This window comes from Pan troglodytes, chromosome 1, assembly GCF_028858775.2.
Source record: "Pan troglodytes isolate AG18354 chromosome 1, NHGRI_mPanTro3-v2.0_pri, whole genome shotgun sequence".
In the NCBI taxonomy this organism is placed as follows: domain Eukaryota; kingdom Metazoa; phylum Chordata; class Mammalia; order Primates; family Hominidae; genus Pan; species Pan troglodytes.
The window spans coordinates 48,070,658-48,096,876 of record NC_072398.2 but is presented as its reverse complement, the minus strand read 5'-3'; the positions used below and the strand labels follow the sequence as shown (position 1 = coordinate 48,096,876).

General features: G+C 54.4%; 1 protein-coding gene across 4 annotated transcripts in view; it reads right to left on the bottom strand.

The window, feature by feature from the left end:
* The window catches only part of KIF21B (kinesin family member 21B), a 54,228-nt gene extending 28,011 nt beyond the window's left edge, over positions 1–26,217 (bottom strand). For all 4 annotated transcript variants that reach the window (XM_016935407.3, XM_016935410.3, XM_016935394.4 and 1 more), the window contains exons 1-14: positions 25,845–26,217; positions 11,756–11,978; positions 11,254–11,436; positions 8,052–8,201; positions 7,815–7,949; positions 7,273–7,440; positions 6,847–6,962; positions 6,093–6,288; positions 4,669–4,858; positions 3,229–3,292; positions 2,902–3,120; positions 2,395–2,476; positions 1,861–1,978; positions 894–1,085 (exon numbers count right to left, since the gene is read on the bottom strand). In XM_016935407.3, coding sequence (XP_016790896.1) covers positions 894–1,085; positions 1,861–1,978; positions 2,395–2,476; positions 2,902–3,120; positions 3,229–3,292; positions 4,669–4,858; positions 6,093–6,288; positions 6,847–6,962; positions 7,273–7,440; positions 7,815–7,949; positions 8,052–8,201; positions 11,254–11,436; positions 11,756–11,978; positions 25,845–25,885 — 2,077 coding nt within the window. In that variant the 5' untranslated portion in view covers positions 25,886–26,217. The remainder of the gene's footprint in view (positions 1–893; positions 1,086–1,860; positions 1,979–2,394; positions 2,477–2,901; positions 3,121–3,228; positions 3,293–4,668; positions 4,859–6,092; positions 6,289–6,846; positions 6,963–7,272; positions 7,441–7,814; positions 7,950–8,051; positions 8,202–11,253; positions 11,437–11,755; positions 11,979–25,844) is intronic.
* Positions 26,218–26,219: the final 2 nt, after the last annotated feature.

Below are 26,219 nucleotides of genomic sequence, written 5' to 3'. Positions count from 1 at the left end.
ATCCCAGCACTTTGGGAGGCCAAGGAAGGCGGATCACAAGGTCAGGAGTTCAAGACCAGCCTGGCCAATATAGTGAAACCCTGTTTCTACTAAAAATACAAAAATTAGCCGGGCGTGGTGGCGGGCGCTTGTAGTCCCAGCTACTCAGGAGGCTGAGGCAGGAGAGTCGATTGAACCGGGAGGCAGAGGTTGCAGTTAGCCGAGATCACGCCACTGCACTCCAGCCTGGGCAACAGGGAGAGATTTTTGATTTGTTTTGTCTCAAAACAAAACAAAACAAAACTCCAACTCACTCTTCAGTAGTTCCTGTTCCCCTTCCTGGCTATACTTATCACCATTTGACACACTATAGATTCTGCTCTTTCGTTTATGTTTGTCTTTCCCCACTAGAATGTATGCTGCACGAGAGCAGGGATTCTGTCCACTCCAATATCTCTAGCACTAGAACAATGTCTGCTCTGTAAGACATATTCAACATGTGTTTGCTGAATAAGTAAATCAATGAATGAATAAAAAATGGAATGAATGGGCTGAAGAGCAGCATAATGAAGATAGAATGTAAGAACGGTTACAAACAGGTCCAAAGAAAAGACCCAAGGAACTGAGTGAAGGAGGAAAGGCTGGGAGTGTCATGTTCGCGTGCCTAGGTATATAAAGAATTCTAATACATGACGTGATAGCAAAGAAAAAAAATCAATTTACAATGTTTCATAGGAACTAGGGTTAGACGTAAGAACCTTTAACTGTGGGTCAAAGGACCACAGTCAAAGGTTGGGAAGTCCCTTGCCTAGAAGGCCAGGATAACCCCAACACACCAGCTGCTTTTGACAGAGGAGGGGCTCAGGGAAAAGGGAGGGTCCAGATGGGGTGGGGGGGCATGGCGGTGGCCTCACTGAGGTTCTGCAGCACACGGTCGCGCTCCAGCTGTGTGTCTCGGATCTTGTTCTGCAGCAGAATCAGCTTTTCCTCATACTGGTGCTTGAGCGTCTGCAACCGCCGCTGGCTGTTCTCCAGCTCGTCGATCAGCTTCTGCTTGATTTCGATCTCACAAGTCAGGTCGGCCAGGTCCGCCTGGAAGTTCACCTCTACGGGGGCACAGTCAGGCTCAGCCCAGCGTTAGGGCGAGGGGCAAATTGGGGAGCAGATGTGCCAGTGCTGGGGAGCTGGGACCCTCCTTTGGTCAGCCATGACCAATCAGTGACCAGAGACTGGGCAAAATGATAAATCCTAATGCAGGTAGAATGTGGCCAGAAGGAGGAACACATTTAAAGAGCAGTTCCAGAAAGGCAAGGTAGGGCTCAGGAGCTGGCAGGGGGGATCTACACGTCCTTCCCAGCCATTCCTGAGGCCAGCATCCACCTGTTCCAGATGACATGGGACCAGCTTCAGTGGAGGAGGGTGAGACGGCTGACAGCAACTTACAGGGCTAGGGCCAGGGCTGGCAGCAGGCAGGGCTGAAGGGGCAGGCATCTCCATTTAGAGGAGAGGGCTTTGGCACCAGTCAGGCCTACATTCATGTTTGCTCTGCATGGACCACACTGGGGAAGGTCACTAAACCCCTGTGAGCTTGTTCCTCTCGGGTGATATAGGGAAGCTCACCACCCCTATGCATACAGTTGCAGTGAAGACTGAAAGAACCTAGCCGCTCAAAGGGTTAAGGTAAGCACAGTGCCTGGCACCTAATGAACGACCAGGAAGTGTTTGCCATCATTCTCATCATGACTGCCTGTTGTCATTGGTTTCACGTCTGGGAGTGCTGGGGCCTGGACACCATTATCTTTGAGCAGGGCCCGACCCCACACTTGGGCACTGGCAGCCAGGCATTGCATCCCCCACAGCCCACAGCTCAGGCCCACGCACCCTTCTCCTCGGGGTCTGAGTCTGAGTCCACCAGGCTCTCTTCACTGCCCGAGTCCTCATCTTCATCCTCGCGCCCTTCCTCCTCCTCACAGCCACTCTCGTCTCGCTCTTCCTCCTCCTGGGCACCAGGCACCATTGGGGTGGGCCTGGCCTCAGAGAGGGGAGCCCAGAAGCAGAGGTGCATCCCGACACAATGCCTCAGGTGTGTCAGGAGGGTGGGGATTGCGGCAGGCCACAGCTGAGCCCCCCTGCCCACCCCCTACTCCTGGAAGAGTGCCGCCTCCCCCAACACCACCGCAGAACCCCTCTAGGAGGGCCTCCCCACCTGCATCATCCGTTTGGGATGAGGTGGGGTCCTAGGGGATGGAGATCACCATGGTAACCAGTCAGAGATATAAGGAAGTACAAGGATCAACTGGATGCAGACCCAACCGCCTCCTTCACTCCATACAAGGATGCGGATGGGGCTCCCCCCAACCCCAGCAGGGACACAAGGCATGCATGTGGTGAGGTGGGGCGGCCCGTGCTCCTCACCTCCTCCGCCTCGTTCTCATCCGTCTCCTCACTGTTCTCCTGTTGGAGTTTTGCCCTCTTTTTGAAGGCTTCCTTCTCGGGGCTGCTCAGGGAGGACAGGGAGGCTGGATTAGGAAGGCTGCCCCTGCCTTGAGCACATGGGCAGGACGGCGGCAGCGGCAGAAAAGGAAGGCTCTCACCAGAGGCCGGGGAGAGCACTGGCTCCTACTCTGCAGAGAACCCCACTGCTCTTCCCTAGGGCCACCCAGAGCTGACCTTGGCTCAGCTCAGTCCTTCCTCTCCTTGGGGAAAAGCAGATGGCATGGGAGAACGTGGGGGAGGGAGGTTGCCCAAAAGGCTGAGCAAATCTGCGCCATGAATTCCCAAGCAATACCGAGGCAGCCCCTGGGGCTGGGGGCGTGGAGGTTCCCTCCTAAACACTGGTGGGCAGCAGTCCTCCTTGGGGACGGGCAGGGTCCACTGGGGCGGTCTGAGGGCTCTCAGGGGCGGAGACGACACTCCACTCACCTCTTCCTCCGCTGCCTGACCTCCTTCTTCTTTAGCCGCTCCAGGTCCTGCTTGGCCCTGCGGATCACCTCCGAGGCATCCTCCATGGAGCTGGCAGGGCTGCCCCCGAAGGCCGGGGCGGCTGGAGAAGCACCCAGGGAGTAGGGGCTCCTAGCCGAGGCCCGTGAGAGGCTGCGGCGCAGGGACTCGTTCATGGCTTCACTCTCTAGAAGCTTAGTCCTGCACAGGAAGAACGAGTGGACGGGGCCGAGTGAGCTGCCACAGCCCTTGGCGTCACCTGGCCGAGGCCCCCAGCCCGCGCACACCTGCCGGAGCTCACTCACTCACCGTAGCTCCTCGATCTCCCGGATGTAGTTCTGGATCAGCGCACCAATGGCCTCATTGCCATCGCCTGGAGTGGGACGGCGGGAAGAAGGGTGCGATAAAGAAGATAAATAGGCCAGCGCGGTGGCTCAGACCTATGATCCCAGCACTTTGGGAGGCCAAGGCGGGCGGATCACCTGAGGCTGGGAGTTCGAGACTAGCCTGACCAACTTGGAGAAACCCCGTCTCTACTAAAAATACAAAATTAGCCGGGCGTGGTGGCGCATGCCTCTAATCCCAGCTACTCGGGACGCTGAGGCAGGAGAATCGCTTGAACCTGGGAGGTGGAGGTTGCGGTGAGCCAAGATCACACCATTGCACTCTAGCCTGGGCAACAAGAGCGAAACTCCGTCTCAGAAAAAAAAAAAAAAGATAAATAGCAGCAAGGGTCTTCACCACCACTGATACTACTGCTCTTATATCTGTGCCTCTAATAGGGCAGCTCATATAGGCCTTTTCCAAAAAGAAATCGATAGAAAAAATACTTTGCACAGAGGTATACAAGCACTGTTGGCAATAGCAAGAAACTGGAAACAACCTAAATGCCCATCACTAGAAGGCTACTATAATAAATTTATTCATCATTGTCACATATGGGACACCATGGCAGAAGATTAAGAGAAGTAGGTTTTTTAAAATTTTTATTTTTTGGTTAGAGCCAAGGTCTTGCTCTGTCGCCCAGGCTAGAGTCACAGCTGACTGCAGCCTCAGCCTCCCGGGCTCAGGCAATCCTTCCATCTCAGCCTCCCAAGTAACATGAACTACAGGCATGTGCCACCACATCTGGCTAATTTTTGTATTTTTTGTAGAGACTAGGCGTCCCTATGTTGCCCAGGCTGGTCTCAAACTCCTGGGTTCAAGTGATTCTCCTGCCGTGGCCTCCCAAAGTGCTGGGATTACAGGCGTGAACCAGAAGTAGGTTTAATATGGAAAGATTTATAAAACATAATGCTAAATGAAAAAGGGAAGTCTTAGAGCAATATATATAATCTCATACATAGAAAAAGTAGTCTATATCATACACACATTTAAGAATGTATATGAATACATATTCATACTTGAAACAAATACTGAGAAAGGTGTGGGAAAATACACACCAAGCTGCTCATAGAGGTTCCTTCTGAGAAGTAGAGAGGGCTTGGGGTGGAGGGTTCAGGGAGAGGCGATTTTAATCTTTCACTTCATATAGTGATGTATTGTTTGCATGTTGAACAAGAAGGATGTGTTCATGTATTACTTGTGCCATACAAAAATGTTTTAAAATCAAGTGAAAAAAAATGCATAAATGAGTTGAACTATGAATTGACTGGCTGGCTTAGTCCACCTGATACTCTGGGGTGGATGTCGGGGGAGGGAGTCCTAGCCCGTTGGTGCTCTGACCTGGCCTGGCACAGCCCAACTCACCGGCCTTGGCTAGCAACAGGTTGGCCTCCTGGCTCATGAGCTGGGTGACGCGGTTGTTGATGGCGTCGATGGCCTCCTGCATGGCTTTCACCCGCAGCCGCAGGGCCCCATTCTCCTTCTGTAGCATGGCATTCTCTCGGAACAGATCACTATAGCCCTCAGCGCCATCCTCTCCTATCACTCGCTTGCCCTGGGAGCAGGGGCAAAGGGGAGCAGTCAGGCAGCAGAGCTCGCGGTGGGGGGGTAAGGGGCTGATGATGCCCCTCCCTCTGCCAGCGCCCTGGCCTTCCCCTGGATATGGCGCATCACCAGTCTCCCCTGCCCCAGGTTTCCTAAAACACAGCTACTGGCCCCCAGTGATCAAAAACCTTACACAGTTCTCCTTGACAATAAAAAGTCCAAATTTTGTAACCAGCCACTGAAGGCCTCTCACAATCTTACTTGACCTAACTTTCCACTGTGTATTTTCATATCTCCATAAAGTCTAGTCCAAGGGTCAAAACCCTCTCTGCCAGGCAGTTGGCATAAATGAGTCAGGCTGGTTGTAAGGCAATAGGGAGTGGTAGAGACTGGAACTAAGAGAGTCCCAGACTCAGTCTAGAAGGGGCAGCCCCTATGCCTCTCCAGCCAACTTGGTACCATGAGTTGTTAGATCTTTAAAATTTTCTAGCAAAACTGAAACTCCCTGATTTTCAGAAAGGTTGACAACTAAGTTGTATTCTTTTAAAACAAGTGCAAGCCAAACCTAAACTCATCTATGTGCCAGATTTGGGCCATGGGCTACCAATTGGTGACTTCTGTCTTAGTCACATAGAATTAGACATTTACCCCAAAGGACCCATTTTTTCCCACTCTGTTCCTTTGTGCATGGCTTGTTCTTTACCTAGAATGGCTGTCCCATCTCATTTTGCTGTTACCTCATTCATTCTTCAAAATCCATATAAAAGGCCCCTTTTTCCATGAGGCCCTCTCTGACCATCCATGCAAGTAAGGCCAACTCTCTCCTCTGCCCCTCTGCAGCACACTGGATACTCCTGTGGGCCCCTCTATCAACGATTCTGTGCCAGTCTAGCAGTCTTATCTGTTCCAACACAACACATTCAGCAGACATGAAAACACCCTGGAGAGTGTCTGCCCTGTGCACAAGATCTATGCAACAAAAGCCGGGGAGCCCTTCTTTCTTGGACTTAGTATTCTAAAATCTTGAGGGCTCAGACTATGCTTGATTCACATGGGTGAGTCCCTAATAGTAAGCAGCATGCCTGGCACACAACTGATGCTCAAGAGTCATGTCCAAAGTGGATGATGGTAATAGGGAGGTGGGAGGGATGCTGAGGAAGTTAGGGTGAGGCTGCAGGGCAGAGGGTGCATATGGAGCACTACCTCCAAGGGGAGTGCTGGGCAATGCCCAGGAGCATGCTCACCGCCTTATACTCCATCAGCTCCATCTGCAGCCGAGCAATCTCAGCCCGCAGTGCACTGATTTGCTGGCTGGTCTTGTCCTGGTTCACTACCACCTTGTTCTTGATGTTGCGGGCCCGATTGGCATATTTGAGTGTGTTGAGGGTCTCCATGAAATCTCGGTCTGAGGGGCTCACACAGGCGATCATGATGGTCTGACTGGGGGTGCAGAAAGGCTGTTGTGAGGGTGAGGGACACAGCCAGCCCCCAGAAGCATTGCCTCAGGGCAGAGGTCCTGCTCCCATCCCATTCCCCTACTACCTTAATGCCCAAAGCACGTGGGCATTCAGGACAGAACCTGGGATGTGGGGAGCTGGACCATCTGGCCAGGAGTTTTCACTGCAACAGCAGGTAACCATAGTAAAGGCAGCTACCAAGGCTGGGGAGGTGGTGATGCCTAATTGCCAGAGTCCTTTGCTTGGTGATGAGGATGAGTCACAGCCCTGCATTTTCTAGCATTTCCCATCTATCATCTCGTCTGGGTCATATGACTTCCCTTAGAATGTCTCTCTCTGTTTTACTGATAAGGAAACTGAGTCTGGCCATAGCTGCCTGAAGGTCATAAAGCACCTCAAGGTTCCTGCCTCCTAAACCTGCAGCCTAGGATGGGAAGGCCTCCTCCTCCTGGGGCAGGCTTGCGCCACACCCACACAGCACTATTTTCCAGGAACCTCCCTGCCTCCCCTGTCCCTTCCCTGGGTGTTGGTCACCAGATACCTGTTGCCCCCCAGCGAATCCTGGAGGAGCCGAGTGAGCTTGGAGTCCCTGTAGGGAACGTGCACCACCTTCTTGCTCTGGTCGCCTAAGGCGCTGATCACATTGCCCAAGGCCAGCTGTGGGAGACAGACCCTGGCACTCAGGAGTCACTCAGGGAGCGAAGGGTAGGGAGGGACAAGAAAATTCCCAACTCATCTGTACCTGCCTCTTTGGCCCCAGCAGCCCTCTTGCTCCTTGGGTGGGTTTATAGGCACATGGATAAGTTGGTGAAATGGGGAAGCTGGGGACAGGGGTGAGGCCTGAGAGTGAAGGGCTAATTGGCAAGATGTCCAAGGAGGACTCAGCAGGTGTAGGACTGCAGGGCCTTGGAGGGGTCTGAGACTGAGCTGTGCGGGTGCTGGGGCTGATGACCCACCATGTGCCTACCAGGCCACAGTTGATGGAGATGCCCTCCTTGGCCCGCTCGCCAGTAGCCCCTGTCCGCTTCAGCCGCTCTGAGCCGGCCAGGTCCACAAAGTGAAACTTAGCAGTGAGTGTCTCATACTCACTCGAGGGAGGTGTACCATCAGGAAGCCCAGTCACCGCCTCATTCACCTGCAGCAGAAGTCAGCTCTGACTCACCCAGCCCTCGCCCACCTCACTGGCTCCCCTGATCACAGTACTGCCATCCGGGAGAGGCACGGTGGACGGCCAAGCGCCTTGCCCTTCGCACATGCAGAGCATCTGACAATGTGCACAGTATTTGCACAAGCCTGATTTCCATTTAATCCTCACAACACCACGATACAGAGATCATTAAGCCATTTTACAAATTGGGCAACAAGGCTCAAGAAAAATATAAAAATCAACAAATGGCAGAGGCCAGCCTCAATCTGGTTTGCTATTTCTGAATCTGTGGCTCCTCATCTTGCCCTTCCCGGGATACCCCTGCAGCAAGCTGGCTCCTGGGCCCCCTGCAGGCTCCTCACCAGGTCGGGCTGGGTGCACATGCGCATCTGGCACAGGTGGATGGTGAAGATGGCGTGGGAGCGTGAGCTCTGCACGTTCATCTGGGTGCTGGCTGTGGTGCGGGACAGGGCCCCCTGCTTCAGGCACTGGATCAGCTGGAAACAGAAGCAGAAGTGAGGGCTTGGGACTACTGTGGTGCCAGCCCCTGCCCTTTCAGGATGCCCTGGACCTGCTCCAGACCTCCAGCAGAGGCTCACCTCCTCCTGGGAGTGGATGAGGCGAGAAGTGACGCCAGTGGTGTAGATGCCACCGTTTGCGTCCTCGTGGATCTTGATGTTGGACCTGCGGTGGCGGGTGTCAGGGTCACGGGTGCTGTCAAACAGGTCAAGGATCTCCTCGTTGTAGAGCTGTGCAGGAAGGAAACAGCTGAATTCATAGGGCATTCACTGGGGCCCCAGGTGGCTGCCACATGCCTATAAACCATATCTGTTTTACAGATGTGGAAACTGAGGCTGTGGGTCCCCTCTGGGTTTTGAATCCCATGACCTTTCTGCAGGACAGGGGCAGGAGGCAGCTGGGCCCTGGGCAGAACTAGCTGGAGGCTGCACACTGTTCCTCATTCCCCAAGGAACCAGCAGCCAGCAGCTCGGTCCCAGCATGGGCTGAGGACCAAAAGAGGACAAAGGGACACGGGTCCCAGATGTAGGAGATAAGGAAGATGTGGCCACAATTTGAGAAGATCCTGTCGTATTCCTGGACTTGGAAAGAGTAGATGGGGACGTGATTCCAGATGAGGCAGGGCAGAGACAGAGCTCAGTGGAGACCAGGGGAGCTGTGCCCTAGCCCTGACTGTCTCTGAGGTGACGACAAGCTCTCGAAGGGGAGGAACACGCCTGTGTGCCTTGCCCTATGCTTGGCAGCGGGTGGGCATGGAGAGCACGCCACTGTGGCCTAGTGTCCTGGAGAGGGCCTGGTGAGACCATCGTGGGGAGGGGGCCTGGCCAGGAGCAGTCACCCCATTTCAGGTGGTCTCAGCCAAGGAGATTCCTGTGTTTGGAACTGCTGGCATGGAAAGTGTCACCTGCTGAAGATCTGGGATGTTCAACAGGCAGGGAGCTAGGGCTGGGGAGTGGAATAAGGGATGGGGGCAGCTAGGGCAGCAGCCAAGAAAATGCTGTGGGACTAAGGGGGAGACTGCAGCCCTCTGACATCTGGGGCTTTGACAGCCCTAAAGGGACAGAAATACCCCACATGAATGGGGAAGAGGAGATGGAAAGGATGGTGCAGATGGGGGCCTACAATATCTGTCTGTCTGTCTGTGTTGGGGTAGACACACACTATTATTTGACCTCTTGTGGTTCACCCTATGGAACTGATTTTCTAGGAACCTGCTCTTCCGGGCTTCTCCATGGCAACAGGATAGGGAAGGGACAAAAACAAAGAGATGTGAGAGAGAAGCTTATTGAGATCACAAGCAGCAGGACACAGACACAGACACGAACACAGACACACACACAGAGACACCCACATAAAGACACAGAGATACACAGACACGGACACAGAGACACACAGACACACACACGCAGACACCCACACACAGACACAGAGATACACAGACACGGACACAGAGACACACAGACACACACACACACAGACACAGAGACACATAGACACACACACACACAAAGACAGACACACACAGACACACACACACAGACACAGAGACACACACACACAGACACAGAGACACATAGACACACACACACACAGACACACACACACAGAGACAGACACACACAGACACACACACGCAGACACCCACACACAGACACAGAGATACACAGACACGGACACAGAGACACACAGACACACACACAGACACAGAGACACATAGACACACACACACAGAGACAGACACACACAGACACACACACGCAGACACCCACACACAGACACAGAGATACACAGACACGGACACAGAGACACACAGACACACACACAGACACAGAGACACATAGACACACACACACAGAGACAGACACACACAGACACACACACACAGAGACACACAGACACACACACGCAGACACCCACACACAGACACAGAGATACACAGACACGGACACAGAGACACACAAACATACACACACACAGACACAGAGACACATAGACACACACACACAGAGACAGACACACACAGACATACACACACAGAGACACACAGACACACACACACAGACACCCACACACAAACACAGAGACACACACACAGACACACACGTAGACACAGAGACACACACAGAGATACACACACACAGACAGGCACACACACACACACACACAGACGCGCACACATAGAGACACATAGACACACGCACAGACACACACAGACAGATGCGCACACAGACACATAGACACACATACACACACACACATACACAGATGCACACACACAGACACACACACAAAGATGCGCACACAGACACATAGACACACACATAGACACACAAGACACAGAGACACACACAGACATACAGACAGATGACACACACACACAGATACAAACACACAGTCATACACACATAGGCAGTCCATTTATCAGAAGCAAAAGTCCAAAGGGGCAAAGAAAACCTCCAAATTCTAAAATGCAGGATACCCTAGAGGGCAAGCCACCACCTGTGTGCCCAGGAGGGAGTAGCTGTGTTGTGGTAGGCAGGGGCTGGGGTTGGGGAAGGCCTGGAGAGGGCCAAAGCCACATGCTTCCCTCAGAAGGCAACCTGGACACAATCAGAGCAGCAGGGTTTATGGGATAAGTGCCCTTACTGAGTGGGAGCTCAGCATAGGCCCAATGGTCAAGAGCACAGAGACCCCCTGCTCCCCACTAAAAGCCCCTCCCTGGCTGCCACAGTCTGGGCCTGATATTCTCCCAGAGACAGGAAGGGCCAGGTGCACAGAAAGACCTTTCCTAGAGGACCTTTCTGCCCTGGGGTCAGAGAAGACTCAGGGGGCCAGGAAGCATCTGAGCCAGAAAGGGGCAGGATAGGATGCCCTGAGGCTGAGGGGGAACCCAGAGAAGGCCAGAAGGAAGGGAGAGAGCCAGGGTTCTCACAAAACCCTAAGGAAACAGGTACCACCCCATTTTGCAGATGAGGCTCAGTGTGGTAAATGACTAGCCCAAGGTCACAAGGCTAATCAGTGTCAGAGCTAGAACACGTCAGGGTGTGAAGGGATCATACAGTCATCAACTCAAGCTCCATCTGATGCAGGAACCCCTTTTGAGTGTCCCACCAAGTAGTCCTCCAGCCCTTGCTTGGATTCTTTCAATAGCAGGGAACTCATCACCTGGAGATGCCCCCATGGTTCCCAGGGCTCATTCCACTGCACTGGAGGAAGGCCCGGCTTCCATGGTCCTGTTGTCCACCAAGCCTCCCACCTGCCCACCCCATGGGGCCACAGTACCTCCAGAAACTGGGCGCTGACTTTGAACTCAGGTCCAGCCACGCCCTGCTCCCGTGCCCGGCGCTTGCGCTCGGCAATGCCCCCAAAGAGGTGTGCGATGGCCCTCGGGATGATGCCCTGCTCCTCCTCCGACGTTGCCATGTCAAAGCCAGTGCCCATGGTGTACGTCTTCCCGGCCCCCGTCTGCATTGGCAAAGATAGGAGGGTGTAACCCTGCACCCTTTGGGGGCACCAGCAAGCCCTGTACCTGGGCCAAATCCCCTTAGCTCATCTACCTCCCAGCCCGGTTCCCCTGCTGCTTTCTTGGTCCTGAAGCCACACTCTGGGGAAATCACTGACTGACAGCCCTCCCTCTGCTAACCAGCGGTGCAACGGCCTCCTTAGACAATAGACAAAACCCTGAGGCTGTGTTTCAGCTGCTCTGAAGGTGGAGCTTTCTCTCCATTGGATGCAGGGAGACCAAGGCTGGAGCCCGCCATAGGTGGGCGTGAAGATGGCTTACCTGCCCATAGGCCAGCACCGTGGCATTATAGCCCTCGAAGCAGCCCTCGATGAGCTTGCTCACACAGGTGGAATAGATCTGTTCTTGCCAGGTGTCCAGGTCGAAGACAAAGTCATAGGTGAAGGCCTTGTCCTTCCCCAGCAGGACCTGGGGCTCTCCCGGGGTAACAGAGGTACAGATGTGACAGCCCTCAATCTTCTCCTTCGACAGCTGGGGCCGGATCCTGCCCATGATGGAGAGAGCCCTGGGTCAGGCCCAGCTGGAAGGGGGCTGCCACAGGCCCCTCCCTCACACTGCTTGCCAAGCTGCCACTTCCCCCATGAGCCAGAGGAAAAGGAAGGAAGCTTAGGTGCCCCCAGAGGACATGGGCAACTTTTGTAATACAATAGTAATAACAATATCAACATCATCAAAACAGCAGTTGTTAACATTTATTGAGCATTCAGTATATATCAGATCTGTGTTCAGAGTACTTTCCTTAAATTAATTCATGCATTCTTCACTCTAAACTTGTGAGGTACCTATTATTTGCCTAATTTTACAGATGAGAAAACTGAAGCTGAGAGAGTTTAAATGACCCTGCCCAAGGGTGTATAATGGAAAGTGATGGCGCCATATCCAGGTCTGTCTGACATAAAAGCACATACTCCTGATTGGACCAGAAGCCCTAGAAATCAGCATCTCGTCAGGGGAGAGAAGGCGGCTTGTCCACTGCTGGGGAGGCAAAGCACAGGGCCAGGGCGGGGAAGAGAAGGAACTGGATGCTCCCACAGCTCTGGGCCACATTCCCAGAGCCAGGACTAAGTTCTAGAGGAGGCCAGAGCCTCTGCCAATGCCCATGGGGGCTGCAAGCAGGAGGCCGGGAGCTCCCCTCCCTGACACCAGACCAGGAGCCCCCTTCCCAGATGCCAGAGCCTGGTAGACATTCTCAGGCTGGAGCTCTGCTTCCTTTCCAGGAGTTGGGCGGGGGAGGGCAGACCTGCATAGCTGGGCCTGACCAGGTCAAGTCCCAAGTTCCCTTGTGAAGGGCAGGGACCTCTAGAAAGGACGCCAGGCCAGCCTGGGGTGCGCTCCCAACCCAGATTCTGGCAGGCTTCCCTGTAAAGAGGAAGAAAAGCAGCATCAGGACTGAGAAGCCAGCCATGGACACAACTATCTCCATCCAGCCACCCCTTCCTTTCTCTCCCAAGCAGCCATCACCACGACATGGTTCCCATGGCAACCAAGCAGGAGTCAGCAAGCATGCGTGTACAGGGATTGGCGGAAAGCACCACCCCCACCCCAACTCCCTAAAGTAAAAGGGGCTGGGGGTTAGGCTCTCATGCCCATGGGCTCACACAAGCCAGCCCATCAGCAGGCACTTACAATGAGCTGCTTGTCAGGCCTCCTCTCCCTAAGCCAACACTCACCAAGAGAAGAAACAATGCCAGGGGCCAGGCCAGCACCCATCCTGGGCCCAGAGGCGCCTGGTCACAGAGTCTAGGGCCTCCAAGTCGCCATCCTGTCTCTGTCTCCAGCTGCCCCAGCCCCCAAGGCCCACTCAGAGCTGTAGGCTGGGAAAGGTGCTCACCTGAGCCTGTTTCCAGCACTTCCACGGCAAGGGAGTTAAAGGGGAGTTAAAGGGGACTGGGGAGGTGGGGAAAGCCCAGCGGGGAGGGGTTGGGGGTAAGCAACACCAGGCTCAGTTCCTACCCACAGATGGGAGTCTGGGCCTTCTTCAGAAGTGATTCCGGGGTGTGAACAGGTTCTTATAGGTCAGTGGTTCTCCCCTAAAAGGGATGGAAGCCCAAAGGAGGTCACCACATTTATCCAGCTGTCTCGCCCAAATTGGAATGGCAGCCCAGCTTCTTCGTCTCCCAACTGAATTGGCTTCTGCCTGGGAAGAGAATGGCTGATTCTTGCTCATCCTTCCGGACCTCCAGACCAGAAACTTGAGTCTCCAGTAAGAGCTCAGGGTCAGCAAGGCTCCTACCTCTACTTCTACCTCTACTGCTAATAAGGGCAGCGGACATGCACTGAGCACTCACTCTATGCCAGGCAGCATCTAAACACTACCATGGATTAACTCTTGGTCCTCACAACACTGGGAGGTGACGATTATGACCCTCGTGTATGGATGAAGAAGCTGAGATGGCACACAGCCAGAGTCACAGGTCACAGACAGTCAGGAGCAGAGCCAGGGCTTGAACCTATGCAGTCTGCATGCACTACCCTTTCAATGGTCTTATGCTACACCGTCTCTAAAGACCAGGGTTCAGAGTGCCAGGGGGAAAGAACATCTCATATATGCAGGGAGAGACAGCAGGAGCAACCTTAGAAGGAGGAGCGTGGCATTGCACACAGGTACTAAACAGGAAACTGTCTCTTAGACCTGGCTCTGCCCCTGGGCTCTTGGGACCCAAGGCTAAGCACTTCCTCTCAGAGCATCCAGGTATTCCTAGGTAAACCAAGTGCCTGGCCTGGGCAGCCTCTGAGGACCCTCCAGCTCTGCTGGCTAGCACCAGTTCCTGAAGACAGCTTCCCTACCACGTGGCTGCCTGAAGTGGGATTTCTGGATTCAGTTCAAATACCATTTAATTACTGTAGGCAGATGGCAATGCTGGTGATTGGAGAAAATCGAATCATCATCCCTGGAGACAGTGGAGCAGGGGAGGGGGAGCAACAGCCCTGCTTGTCAGAGCCCTTCAATGAGAGGGGCAGCTTCTGCTTCAGCAATCAGCCCCCGGACCACCTGGGGAGCCTGCCTTCCAGGATCAAGATAGTGGGCAGAACAGTCTGGGGGAGAGGATATAGAGGAGGAGACCCCAGGGTTTTAGGGTCCAGGAGTTGCGTGGTCAGTTGGGCGTTCAACCTGGGGCCCTTTTTTGGCCCAACACATCCTGAGATGAGGGTCTTTGTGTTCAGAAAGAGACGTCCAGCCCAATGCTGGTCCACTCTTAGCACCAGACTGCTTTGCCAGGGTGCAGGTGAGCATGCCTGAGCAGTGTCACCCAGAGAAACTGATACTGGCTGGGAGACAGGGGGGCATGGACCCTGGTTGAGTCACCAATTCCCCAAGCAACTTACCTGGAAGAGGGAGAGACTGCTGGACTGACTGAATGAATAAATGGAAATGGAAGCAAAGGAAAGCTAAGATGTCAGGGATGCTCTCCATGTGCTAGCGCTGGCTCAGGCACCTCCACAGGTTACCTTGCTTAAGTGATGCTATGACCTAGGGATTTAAATCCCCATTCTTCAGCAAGGAAGGTTGAGGCTTGAAGTGGTTAAGCCACACACACAGTAAATACAGTGAAGTCGGGCATCAACTCCTGATCTGGCTGACTGAATGCCCTTCCATTCCTCAAGCTGCTTTCTGTCAGAAAACTCTATGTATGTATGTATGTATGTATGTATGTATGTTTTTGAGACAAAGTCTCACCTTGCTGCCCCAGGGTGGAATCCAGTGGCGCAATCATGGCTCAATGCAGCCTCAGCCTCCTGGACTCAGGTGATCCTCCCACCTCAGCCTCCCAAGTAGCTGGGACAACAGGCACGCACCACCATGCCCATCTAATTTTTATATTTTTTGTAGAGACAACGTTTTGCCATGTTGCCCAGGCCTGTCTCGAACTCCTGAGCTCAAGCGATTCTCCCACCTCGGCCTCCCAAAATGGGATTATAGGTGTGAGCTACCATGCCCAGCTGAAAACTCTTAATCCTAAAATCACTAAATAAAATTCATCCCACACCACCTCCATCAGAGCCATGGGGGCTCTCTAGAAGGAGTCCTGCATGTCTGTTCACATATGCTCAGGGCTGGGCATCAGGCTTGCCCTGCCTTTGAGGGCTCACAGTTTGGCGGTGGCAGACACTGTCTCAGTCATCCTGGGCTCACTCTTTACCACACCCTGCCTAGTGGCAAATTCAAACTGACGCCCCACAGGTAGGAGACAAGAGGGCTGGGAGACATGAGACCAGGGTCCTTGCCAAGCCTCTGCCCTGGCTCTCTTATGGTTTACGAGCCACTGCTTCCTTCTAGGTTACCTAGAAGGTCTGTTCCTGCTTTCAACTTTCTAAGAACTCCATTGCCCATCCCTCCAGCAGCCTCTTCTCCCGGCCCCACCCTTGGTGAGGTCACTTCTGTGGGCTGCCCTGAAAGTGACAGTGGCCTACTTGGCCCCAGATAAGCAGAAGGAAGAAGCAGTGTGGCGAGGATGGGCACCATCTAACAGTCCTTTTCCTCCCTGGGGGCATGGGAGGGGGGTCAAGGATCTCTAAGGTCTTCCTTTTTAAAACGTTTTTGCAGAGACAGGGTCTCACTATGTTGCCCAGGCTTGTCTCAAACTCCTGGGCTTAAGTGATCCTCCTGCCTTGGCCTCACAAAGTGCTGGGATTACAGGCACGAGCCACTGCATGTGGCCTCTAGGGTCTTCCAACTAAAATACAGGTCCTAGAGGCTGTGGACCAGAGCCAGGACTAGGGTGAGGCATTCACCCTCAGTACAAAATTTAAGGAGGCAAGGAAAAACCTCAGTAATCAAGATAAATTACAACTTAGTGCAATATTTTAAAAGTCAAATTAGCAAATTGTGGCCCACGGGCCAGCTGCCTGTTTCTGTCAGTAAAGTTTTGCGGCCCAAACATCTAGTGTCATTTCTGTCCAGGGTACCTGGAGGTCATCTCACTCCAGGCCCCACCCCTCCAATCTTCCGTCCATCCCTTCTCAAGGTTCTGCCAGGAGGGAGGGCCGGCTGGACAGCCCCACTCAGAAAGGCCCCCGGAATCTCCCAGAACAGAGCCGGGCCTATTTGCCACTTGGCAACCCGGAGGCTGAGCAGCGGGTAGAGCGGGCGCGAGAGTGAGGAGAAAGGGCCCGGAGCTTTTCAGAGTCAGGATCTGGCACAGGCAGCGAAGTTGCTGAGCTTCCTCTGTTCACAATTGAGCAGGAGCGGGTGTGATGTGGGAAGCCGTCCTCCACCCCCGGAGAAACGCGCACGCGGAGGCCAGGGACATGCGGGCAGCTGGGGAGCCCCCATCCTCCCAGGCTGACCCCACCCCCTGCCCCTGACCCGCTGGGTGCCTGCGGTGGCAGCGGGACAAAGGCTGCGAGCCTGGAGCACAGAGCTGCAGGAAGAGCTGAGCTCAGCGGATCCTCGGCTCTTAGGGGAGCCAGGAGGACGGGGCGGAAGGGGAGGACAGAGGAGACAGGGAGGAGGCAGCCCAGGGGTATGCTGAGAGACTGCCAAGGAGAGAAAACTGCAAAGGGTACCGACTGGGCACATCTGGGCACGTGCTGGGAGCCCGCACCCTATCCCGCGGGCTTAGGAGGGGGAGGATGGCCCTAGCCGGGCCTCATCCCTAACCTGGTCCTTAATGACATCACACAAAGCCCACCAATCAGCCCTCCCAGGAGCTCTGCCCAGTGACCTTGGACTCCTAGGCGTTGGCTCAGCTTTAGGTGAAGTCAGTCCCACCCAATCAGCTGGCTAGGGTCCCTCCCTTGGTTCCTAACTAAGCTGCCTCCAAATCTTTACACTGAGGTCCCCATTGGTGCAGTCCCAGGCTCTTTCCACTTGAAGGGTCTGTCTTCTCACTGACGAGAGGTCACAGGCTATGGTATTAAAACAGCTAACCAGAATCCAAGAATTTCTTACAAGTATGGTGCATGATCTGTGATTCCTGATGCCTTTTCCTTGCTAGTAATGGTAACACCATCACACTTGGCTTACTAAACTTCCTCAATTAGTCACCACCAACACATTTATAGAGCCAAGACTGCCTCTCACAGACACTATCTAGGGTGCTTTGCACATGTTAGGTCATTACATTATATCATTTAGTTCTAAGGTGGGTGTTTTTGCCCTTAATTTACAAATGAGAGCTCAGAGAGAAACCGATAACTCGGCTCAAGGCCACATAGCTAATATGCAAAAAGGTTTTCACCTTTATTAGCCATCAGCCCTGAAGATTCAATCCAGGGGAAATCTGGGGAGAACTGGCATGCTCGCAGCTGCCCACTTGTGTGTAATTTGCACTTTAGGGATTTTAGGCTGGCAGACACCCTCTTCCCTACCTCAAAGGCTTTGAGAAGAACCAGACAGCTGGACTAGAATCACCTTTCAGATGGCCAAAATGTTAGTCCCTTCAGAAAAAGCCCCAGGGGGGCTAAAAGCATATCTGCTCTTTTCTGCTATAAGACCCCTGATGCCTTTCTGGAATCTTGAAAAGGAGCTCTTAGAAGCTGGTGAGACAGCCTAGGGAGGGACTGCAAAGTCAGCAAGCCTAAGGGGAAAAGCAATGTCTGCCCTGATTCCATGATCTCTGCTTGTGCCCAGCCTCCAATTGGCATGCCTGGCTCAGCCTGGGCAGCGGGGCAGAGCAGAGCCAAGCTGCTGTATCCTCTGTGGCGGATGAGTGAGTGTATGGAGGGGACACAGAGATAAGCCCGGTGATGGCTAGTCTGCCTGGCACACAGGGGTCACTTAGACATGTGGTGACTTACCAGGCACCAGCTCTTCCTCATCAGTGAGAGGGCAAGATCAAAAGGGAACTCAGCTGTAGCAGGAGGGATTTAGATAAGCTAGCAAAAAGAACTTCCTGCCTGCAAAGATGATTAAGCCTGGGAGAGGAGAGGCTGGAGGGGTCTGTGCAGACTTCTTCCTCAGAAATCATTCGTCATTGATATCCCTCTTGCCTTGTTCTATGTGTTCTTCACCACCTAGGACTTGTCTGATGAGGACACATACTACCTAGTACTTTTTAAGAGCCTATGTGCCAAGCTCCTTTATGTACACGAACACATGAAATGTGTTAAGACAACCCTGTGAAGCCGGGGATATGTGCCCCATGTTACTAAGGCTCAGCAGGTGAAATTTAACAAGCTCAAAGTCACACAATTTGTAATGGTGGAGATGAAATTCAAACCAAACCTGCCTGTGCCCAATCCTGAAGCATTCACCAAGCAGCTCTGCACCAGGGTGGGAAATAGGTTGGCTTGGAGAAAACCGATCCCTTCAGAGAATCTCCCGGACTGATCCTACCGACAGCTGCCAGCAGTGCCACAAGCTGTCTGCTGGGAAAACATTTTCCCTGTCTCATGCTTAAGAAAGCTGAAGCCTGGAGCAGGGAGAAGTATGGAGTCGGGAACCCAGGAGGCTGATTCCCTGTCAGAGGAAGGCGGCTTTCCTCTGTGGCAGAAAGAGGACGTCTACACCCCCACTTTAATGAGCCTCCTCTCCTCCTCCCCATGGCAGCCTGCCAGCTCTGGGGAAGGCGGCTGGAAGCAAAATCCCTGCTCTCAGGGGAGTCTGGCTCCCAGACACCCGGGGGCTTTTAGCTGACAGCCCAGACAAAGCATCTTCCCATAGAGACCAGTCTTCTATAAAACAGGGTGGCAAGATCCAATTTGGGGTGCTTGCCCTTTTAGCTGCAGGGGTAAGGTGTGGGGAGAGCCCAGTATTATTGGGGGCAGTGCCATCAGAGCTCTGTGACAGCCAGAGGGTCTTGTTGCCCTCCCATTTGTCCCTCTCCTGGCCTCTCAGACCCTTCCCCAGGCCAGCCCTCCTGAGACTGCCCTCAGGACTCTGAACCCCCAAACAAGAAGGCTTTGTATTATGGAGCCAAAGAGCATGGGTTTAGGAGGCCTTGGCCGGCATGCTGCAAGCAGTCTGTCAACTCTCTCTGCCTGATTTTTGCCCCTAATCACTTTCCTGTCCTGGGTGTGATACTCCAGGAAAACCTACAGGAGGCCTTGGGGTGTCAGCTTGGGATGCTTGGGGTTCAGGACTCTGACCCCACCCCCTCGAGTGTCCTTGACCTTACTCTTGCAGTTCTTCCTAGGGTCTTGGCCACTGGCTTCTGAGTAACGCTAAGGATCAGGCAGGCTAACAGGGGAGGGGGTGCCTGCCATGAGGCACCTTGAGAGTCCTGTTGTCTATGGCCCTCCAGGGCATCAGGATCTCAGCCGTGCAGAGGAATCGGGCCAGCAAGGAGAGTAGGGTGAAATGCCAGGGAGCAGGGATGTGCAGGAGGAGCTGAGAGAAGGGGCCAGTCCCTGTCCTGAGTTGGATATATCCCCAGCCTGCCATTGGCCACACAAGCCTGGCTGTGAGCAGGAGCCAGGAACTTCCTGGGCCAGGGTCGGACTCCTCCATCTCTGGGGCCTGGGAAGAGGGTAAACCCAGCCCAGGGAAGTACTGCTCAGCTGTGCTGCAGCGCCACTCTCCCTGTCCCACCCCCATCTCGGGGCATCTGGCAGGGGTTTCCCATGACCTCCCCAGAGACAGGAGACGCTGCAGAGTCAGGCTTCGCCCAGAGCCCAGAGCTGTGACGGTATTGGCATCTGCATCTGGTGGGGAATGGCCAGTGGGGACTGGGCCCTGGGGATGCTCCCCTGCTGAGGAATGCAGAGCAACAGAAGGCTGGCTGTGGAGGGCAGCAAGCCTCTCCCCACCACACCGGCCCTGGCCCCCTGCCCACACTGCATGCAGGACAGCTCTCCAGGGTGCACCTTAAGTCAGCCTCAGGTGGGACCAGCCCAGCCTTCATAAAGGACAGGGGGCTTCACCTCAGGAAAGCAGAGGGATAGACACTCAGGCATTTGGGGATGGGATGGCAGCATGACCTCCTTTCCACACCCCAGAGCAGCTGGAGGTGAAAGAGAAAGTCCTCCAGAAACAGGGTACTGCAGCCAACACTGCTGCCGCCTGCCCTGGAGCTTCACATAGGGATTGAGGTGGGTGGATCTCTGGGGCCAAGGAAGAGCCGTTCCAGTCCAGCTTCCCTCATGGCAGGGAAGCAACCTCTGACCCCCACCCAGCCCAGCGCCCTCTCAGTGCCCCTCTGGCTGTTCTAAGAGGGAGGGGCACAGAAGACATTGCTTTCCTCCTCAATGTTCTCAATACTTTCTAGAGGGTAAAATGAAAGGCTAGGAGACCTAGCACACATGGGGTTCCGCCCTTTGGTGTGTGTGAGGTGGGGGGCCAGCAAAAGACTTGGCTGCCCCCAGAATATCCTTCCTGAGAGAGTGCCAAGGTGGAATTCAGGCAGGAAGACACATGCCAGGGATGGCTGCAGTGATCTAAGAAAGGGAGCATGTGGCGGGAGAAGCTCCCCAAACACAAACGATGACAGCACGGATTTAGGAGCTAGGACCATGGTGGTGCCAGGCAGCCCCATGCTGCTAAGCAATCCCATACAGGAGAATCTGGACAGCCTCAGCCCTGCCACACATCTGCACAGCACCATGTGCCTTTCCATTTTCACTTTCCCACATTCATGTTCACGGCCACTGTGTGTAGTAAAGCATTTGAAGAAACTGAGGCATAGAGACTTCAAGAACACAGCTAATTAGCACCTCAATTAGGAGGCAGCTTAGAGTTGCATGAAGAGCATGTGTTCACAACTGAGAATACCCTGGGTTCAAATCCAGCCTCCTCCATTTACCACCTGTGTTTGCGCATCTATATGATGGGAATAACATCAATCACCTAGGCAGCTGAATGGGATGCTGTAGGCACAGAGTAAGTGTTCAATACATTATAGTGCTTAGCCACCTCCTGGTTCATACTCCTCTCCACCACACCATGCATTCTGCTCTAAATTAATATATTAATCAAAGGACTGGAGGTGAATTCAATTTACTAAATAGTTCACTAAAGCTTAAATTACAGAGACATCTCTTAGGTACACTTACATTAGGGCCTATTTTATTTTATTTTATTTTTGAGAAAGATTCTTGCTTAGTCACCCAGGCTGGAGTGCAGTGGCGCGATCTCAGCTCACTGCAACCTCCGCCTCCCAGGTTCAAGTGATTCTCCTGTCTCAGCCTCCTGAGTAGCTGGGACTACAGGCATGCGCCACCATGTCCGTCTAATTTTTGTATTTTTAGTAGAGATGGAGTTTCACCATATTGGTCAGGCTGGTCTTGAACTCCTGACCTTGTGATCCACCTGCCTCAGCCTCCCAAAGTGCTGGGATCACAGTCATGAGCCACTGCGCCTGGCCTAGGACCTATTTTTTTAAAAAAACATTTTATTTATATTCAATTCCTCAGGAATCTACTCTGCATTTTGTTCCCTCCAAAGATTTTATGTCCGTCTTCCTCCAAGCCACTGCTCTTCACAAATGAACAAACCAGAACATAGCAGTTCCCATTTTCCAGTGGGTAAAACTGAGGCCCACAAAAGACAAACAGGGAAGGTGCCCCATGACGAAGCCAGTGGATGAACTGCATCAGTTCCTGCCCTGCCCTTTGCCCCCAGGGTTGCAAAAATAAGCATGCCAGGCACATATCACCTCTGCCACCTCCCTGGCCCAGGCCTGGGCCCCGCCTCACCTCCACTTGGAGGTTTTCAAAAGCTGAGATCCAATCAGGCAGGCAGGCTGGGTGGTGCAGGGGGAGGTTTCCGGGGCCTGTGGTTACTACACTCCACTTCCTTATGATGACATAAACCCTATTTCTGCAGCAGGAGGCCACCACCAAGATTCTCAGGTCTCCACACAGCCCACATGAGGCCCTGTATGGGCCTCAGTTTCTGAGATCTGTAAACTGGACACAGGTGGCATTGACTGGCATTGACTGGCTTTGGGACTCGGAAGGCACCCCAAATACCCATTCCCCCACAGTTTCTTCTGTCTTCTTCAGTCTTTCTCTCCCAAGCCACCACTGCTCTTGGTTCAAAATTCAGACAGTCATTGACCAAGATTTCAGAGTAGCCTAGAACTAGGGAAATAACTGCAGCTAGAGAACCCAAATGGGAGAGGGCTGGGGTGCAATCTAACATTGTCCCTTGGGTCCCTTGGATCCCCCCCAAACCCCTACCTATCCCCTACTTAACCCTGTAGTATCAACAGATGGATGCTGGGCTGGCCAAGCACCGCCAAGCAGACTAAAGGAAGGAAGCTTAGGGAAGCCAGGCAGAGATAAGAGGGGAGGGGGCTAGGCAACACTGAGGTCTCCCCTCATGGTGGGGGCTCAGAGCTGGGGACTTGAAAGGGTCTTAAACAAATTTGCCATGTGACTTAGCTTCCTTCCCCAATTTCAACTTTGCCAACTTGCATTTCTTAACAGCTACCCCTTTCTCCCCCCATTTGTCAGGCCTATATCTCTGCAGCCTGGGGCAGGTCACAGCTCCGCCCCACCTCTCTCTAGCCTTGCTACACACCTCCTCCCCCAGGTGACTGCCAGTTCTAGTCCAGCCCAGGAAGCTGAGAATCTTTACAGTACAAGGGGATTAATGGATAAAGGGATCACAGGGCAGGCTGGAGAGGCCAGCCTGGGAATCCCTTGGTGCAAAGCCGACTAGCCTGGGTTCAGGGACAGATGGGCCAGATTCCATCTAGCTGGGGAGGCCACAAGGTGGGGCTTTTGGGGTCTGCTCACCCCTGAACTTTCTTCCCTTACCCTGAGCCCCAGGTCCTGAAAGTTTCCTCCTCCGGCTCTCCAGGAGCCCAGGCCTTCACTGAAGCGTTTCACAGCCAGCCAGCTTCGATCTCTTCATCCCAAACAGATTGCAGGGCCAAGAGCCTTAGGCCTGGCACTTCTCACCTAGTCTAATAGCCCTGGGGCCTCTCTCCTCTACACACACACACACACACACACACACACACAATCAGACCACACCTGTCTCATTCCTGGCCTTCCCTGTCTGAAGAGCTGGACTCCAGGCTCGCTATGTTATTCTCATGGAAATTCAGAAAGCACTTCAGTTGGACACAAGAAAGGACTTCCAGAAAGTCAGAAAGACAGCTGAACCTGGCAGGAGGTAGTGAGCCCTGGGGCTGGACTAGGCCCTGGGCAAGACTTGCCCTTCCCATAAATGGTCTACTGTAGTGCAGCCCACCACCCAGTCTTTCAGGTGAGAGAAGTGATTTCTGGGGGTGCTGCGGGGGAGGATGGGTAGAAGAGGATCTAAAAACAAGGAAAACTCCCCCTACAGCCCATCACTGGCACCATCTGCTCTCCTTCCCAGCCCAGCCCAGCCCCAGCTCAGTCCTAAGCTCTCTGATTAGAAACTGGGTTCTGTCCAGGCATTGTCTGCCTTCCACGGCCGGCTGCCCATTGAGGTCTGGCGTGTGCCGGGGCTGGGCGCTCATGCTGGGGTGGGAGGGGAGGAGTGGGCAGGGCCCTTACCTTCCCGGAGACCCTGAAAGCCTGACTTCTGATGCTCAAATGCCCCACCCCCAATCCAGATCAGCAACTGAAAGGCAAGGCGTGGGGGCACCCAGACCCCACTTAGGGCAATCTGACTGGGAACCAGAGATGACACACATGGTCCTGAACTGGGTGCAGAGGGCAGGCATGATCCCTTCTCTGCAGAAAGGGTCCCGGGAAGCTTCTAGAGGTGGCAGTGGGAAGAGAACATCAGCTTCTCCTCACTGTGCCAATCCCATGAGGCTCCCCGGGTGGGAGACCCACATCTTTTCAGCCCCAGTCCAGCCTGGAGACCTGAACAGAGGTAGGGGGCCTTTGTTTAGCTCTCTCCAGCAAGATGGAATCTAAAGGAAACCCCCTGTGGAAAGGGCACCCCCAAGCCCCTTCCTTCCCAGCCCTCATTCACAATGGGTGGGGGCCAGAGCTTCATTTCCCTTTTATGGTGTTCTCGGACTCTCCCAATCTGCTGCAGATGCCATATTTACATTTCTCACTCCCACCCCCCAGCCATGCACCCCTCCCTCGACCTCCACAAGATCCTGCTGCAATGTCAGCCCCAGCAGCAGCCTGGCCCCGCCCCAGTCAGCCCACCAGGCACCTGCAGGGCTCCTCTTTGTCTCTGGCTGCTCAGGGCCAGGAAAGCTGTGCTCAAGTGATTCTTGAGTGCTGCCTAGGGTGCATGGGTGGGGGTGCCTCAGTCTCCTTCCCTCCACCCAAGCACTGATCAGTGTCAGCTCCTCTTTGGGCTGCAGAGGCCTGGCCAGGTGGCCGTGGCAAGGGGCATCTGCCCTGGGGCAGGAAGAAGAAAGCTTTTTCATTGCCATCTCTGACTCTGTCTAGGAGCAACCTCCTAGGACCCCTGGAATCTGGGTCACATATGACCCAAGGGATCTAGAGAACTGAGAGACCTACCCTAGACCTGGACAATCCCCCGCCCCCTCCATCATACAGGGCTGGGGCAGAGATAGATGTTCTTGCCACATCCCTACCTTGGTGAGCAGCTCCAGATTGGCACTCTGCTGCCAAGACACCCCTCTCAAAGAGAAAAACCCAAAGCAAAAACTGGGAGAAGTGGTGAGGTGTGAAGCGTCTCCACCCAGCACAAAGAACACAGATGGCTCAATTTCACAGCATTTCCTGCTCCTGCACCTTTGTGTACCCCTCCCAATAGAACCCACCCAGCCATGTCCTCTCCCTGTCTCATTTCTGCCGGCTCAAGTCCCGGAGCTGTTGAGAATGTAACCCCAGATAAGTCTAGGCAACCCTCCCCTGCTCAATTTTATCTGAGTGCCTGAGGATGGGGCATCTGCATCACACCCTCCTGCCCTCTCAGAGAGAAGCACCTCAGATACACCTCTTCCTCCCTTCCTAGGCCCATCTCCTCTTGGGACAGGACTGGTAGGATTCTCCCCCAAAGCCACTGACTTCCCACAGAAGGCCAAGGCATCATCCCAGCTTTTCCGTTGGTCCCCGCACCCGATCTTTGTCTGCAGATCTGGCTCCCAGGGTGGGTGTGCTGCCTTTGCTAGCTGGACCAAGAGCACATAACTAGCTGACTCCCATGGATGAGGGGAAATTTCCCTCTCTGGTATCCCCGTATGAGACAGCAGCCTCGTGGGGAGGCGAAGAGGAAACGCACAGACGCTCCGGCCTGGGCCAGAGCTGGGTGTGAAATACCGGATTTCCTTGTTTATTCGATTTTCTGATCATTAAGGGCTCCCAAGAGGGGCCCAAAATTACCACCCAAACAAAGCCACCTTCCAGTAGTCCGCGGGGTCGCCGCTCCCCCTGCGGCAGACTGGCCAGCGCGCGGCGCCCTCCATCCCGTCCCACGCCGGCCCCTCCTCCGGGAGTGCAGGCTCCAGCCCAAGCGGTGCTCGCGCCCCCCGCCCAAAGCCCACGCGAGACAAAGCCCGAGCCTTCTCCGCGCGCCCCCTTCCCCGCCCCGGGTCCCTACCTGACGGCCACCTTGACGCAGCAGTCCCCCTGGCCGGCCATGGCCCTCTGGCGCTAGGGTCTGGGCGTGGATCAGAGGCGGGGGTCTGGGGGCCAATGCCCGAGGCAGCGGCTGCGGCTGCGGGAGGCGGGGGCGCGGGCGCGGCTGGCGGAGGCTGCGGCGGCGGCGGCTGGAGGTGACATGCTCGCGGGCGGCAGGCCGAGGGGCTCACCCGCGGCCGGACCCCCGGGGCTGGGCCCGCGCGCCTCCTCGCGCCATCGGGCGGCGGCGCGGAGCTAGCTGACAGCCGGCTGCGCGACCCGCCGCTCCCTACGGCGCGGCACACGCGCACGCACCTCCCACCCGGCAGCCACCTCCCGCCGCAGCGCGAACAAA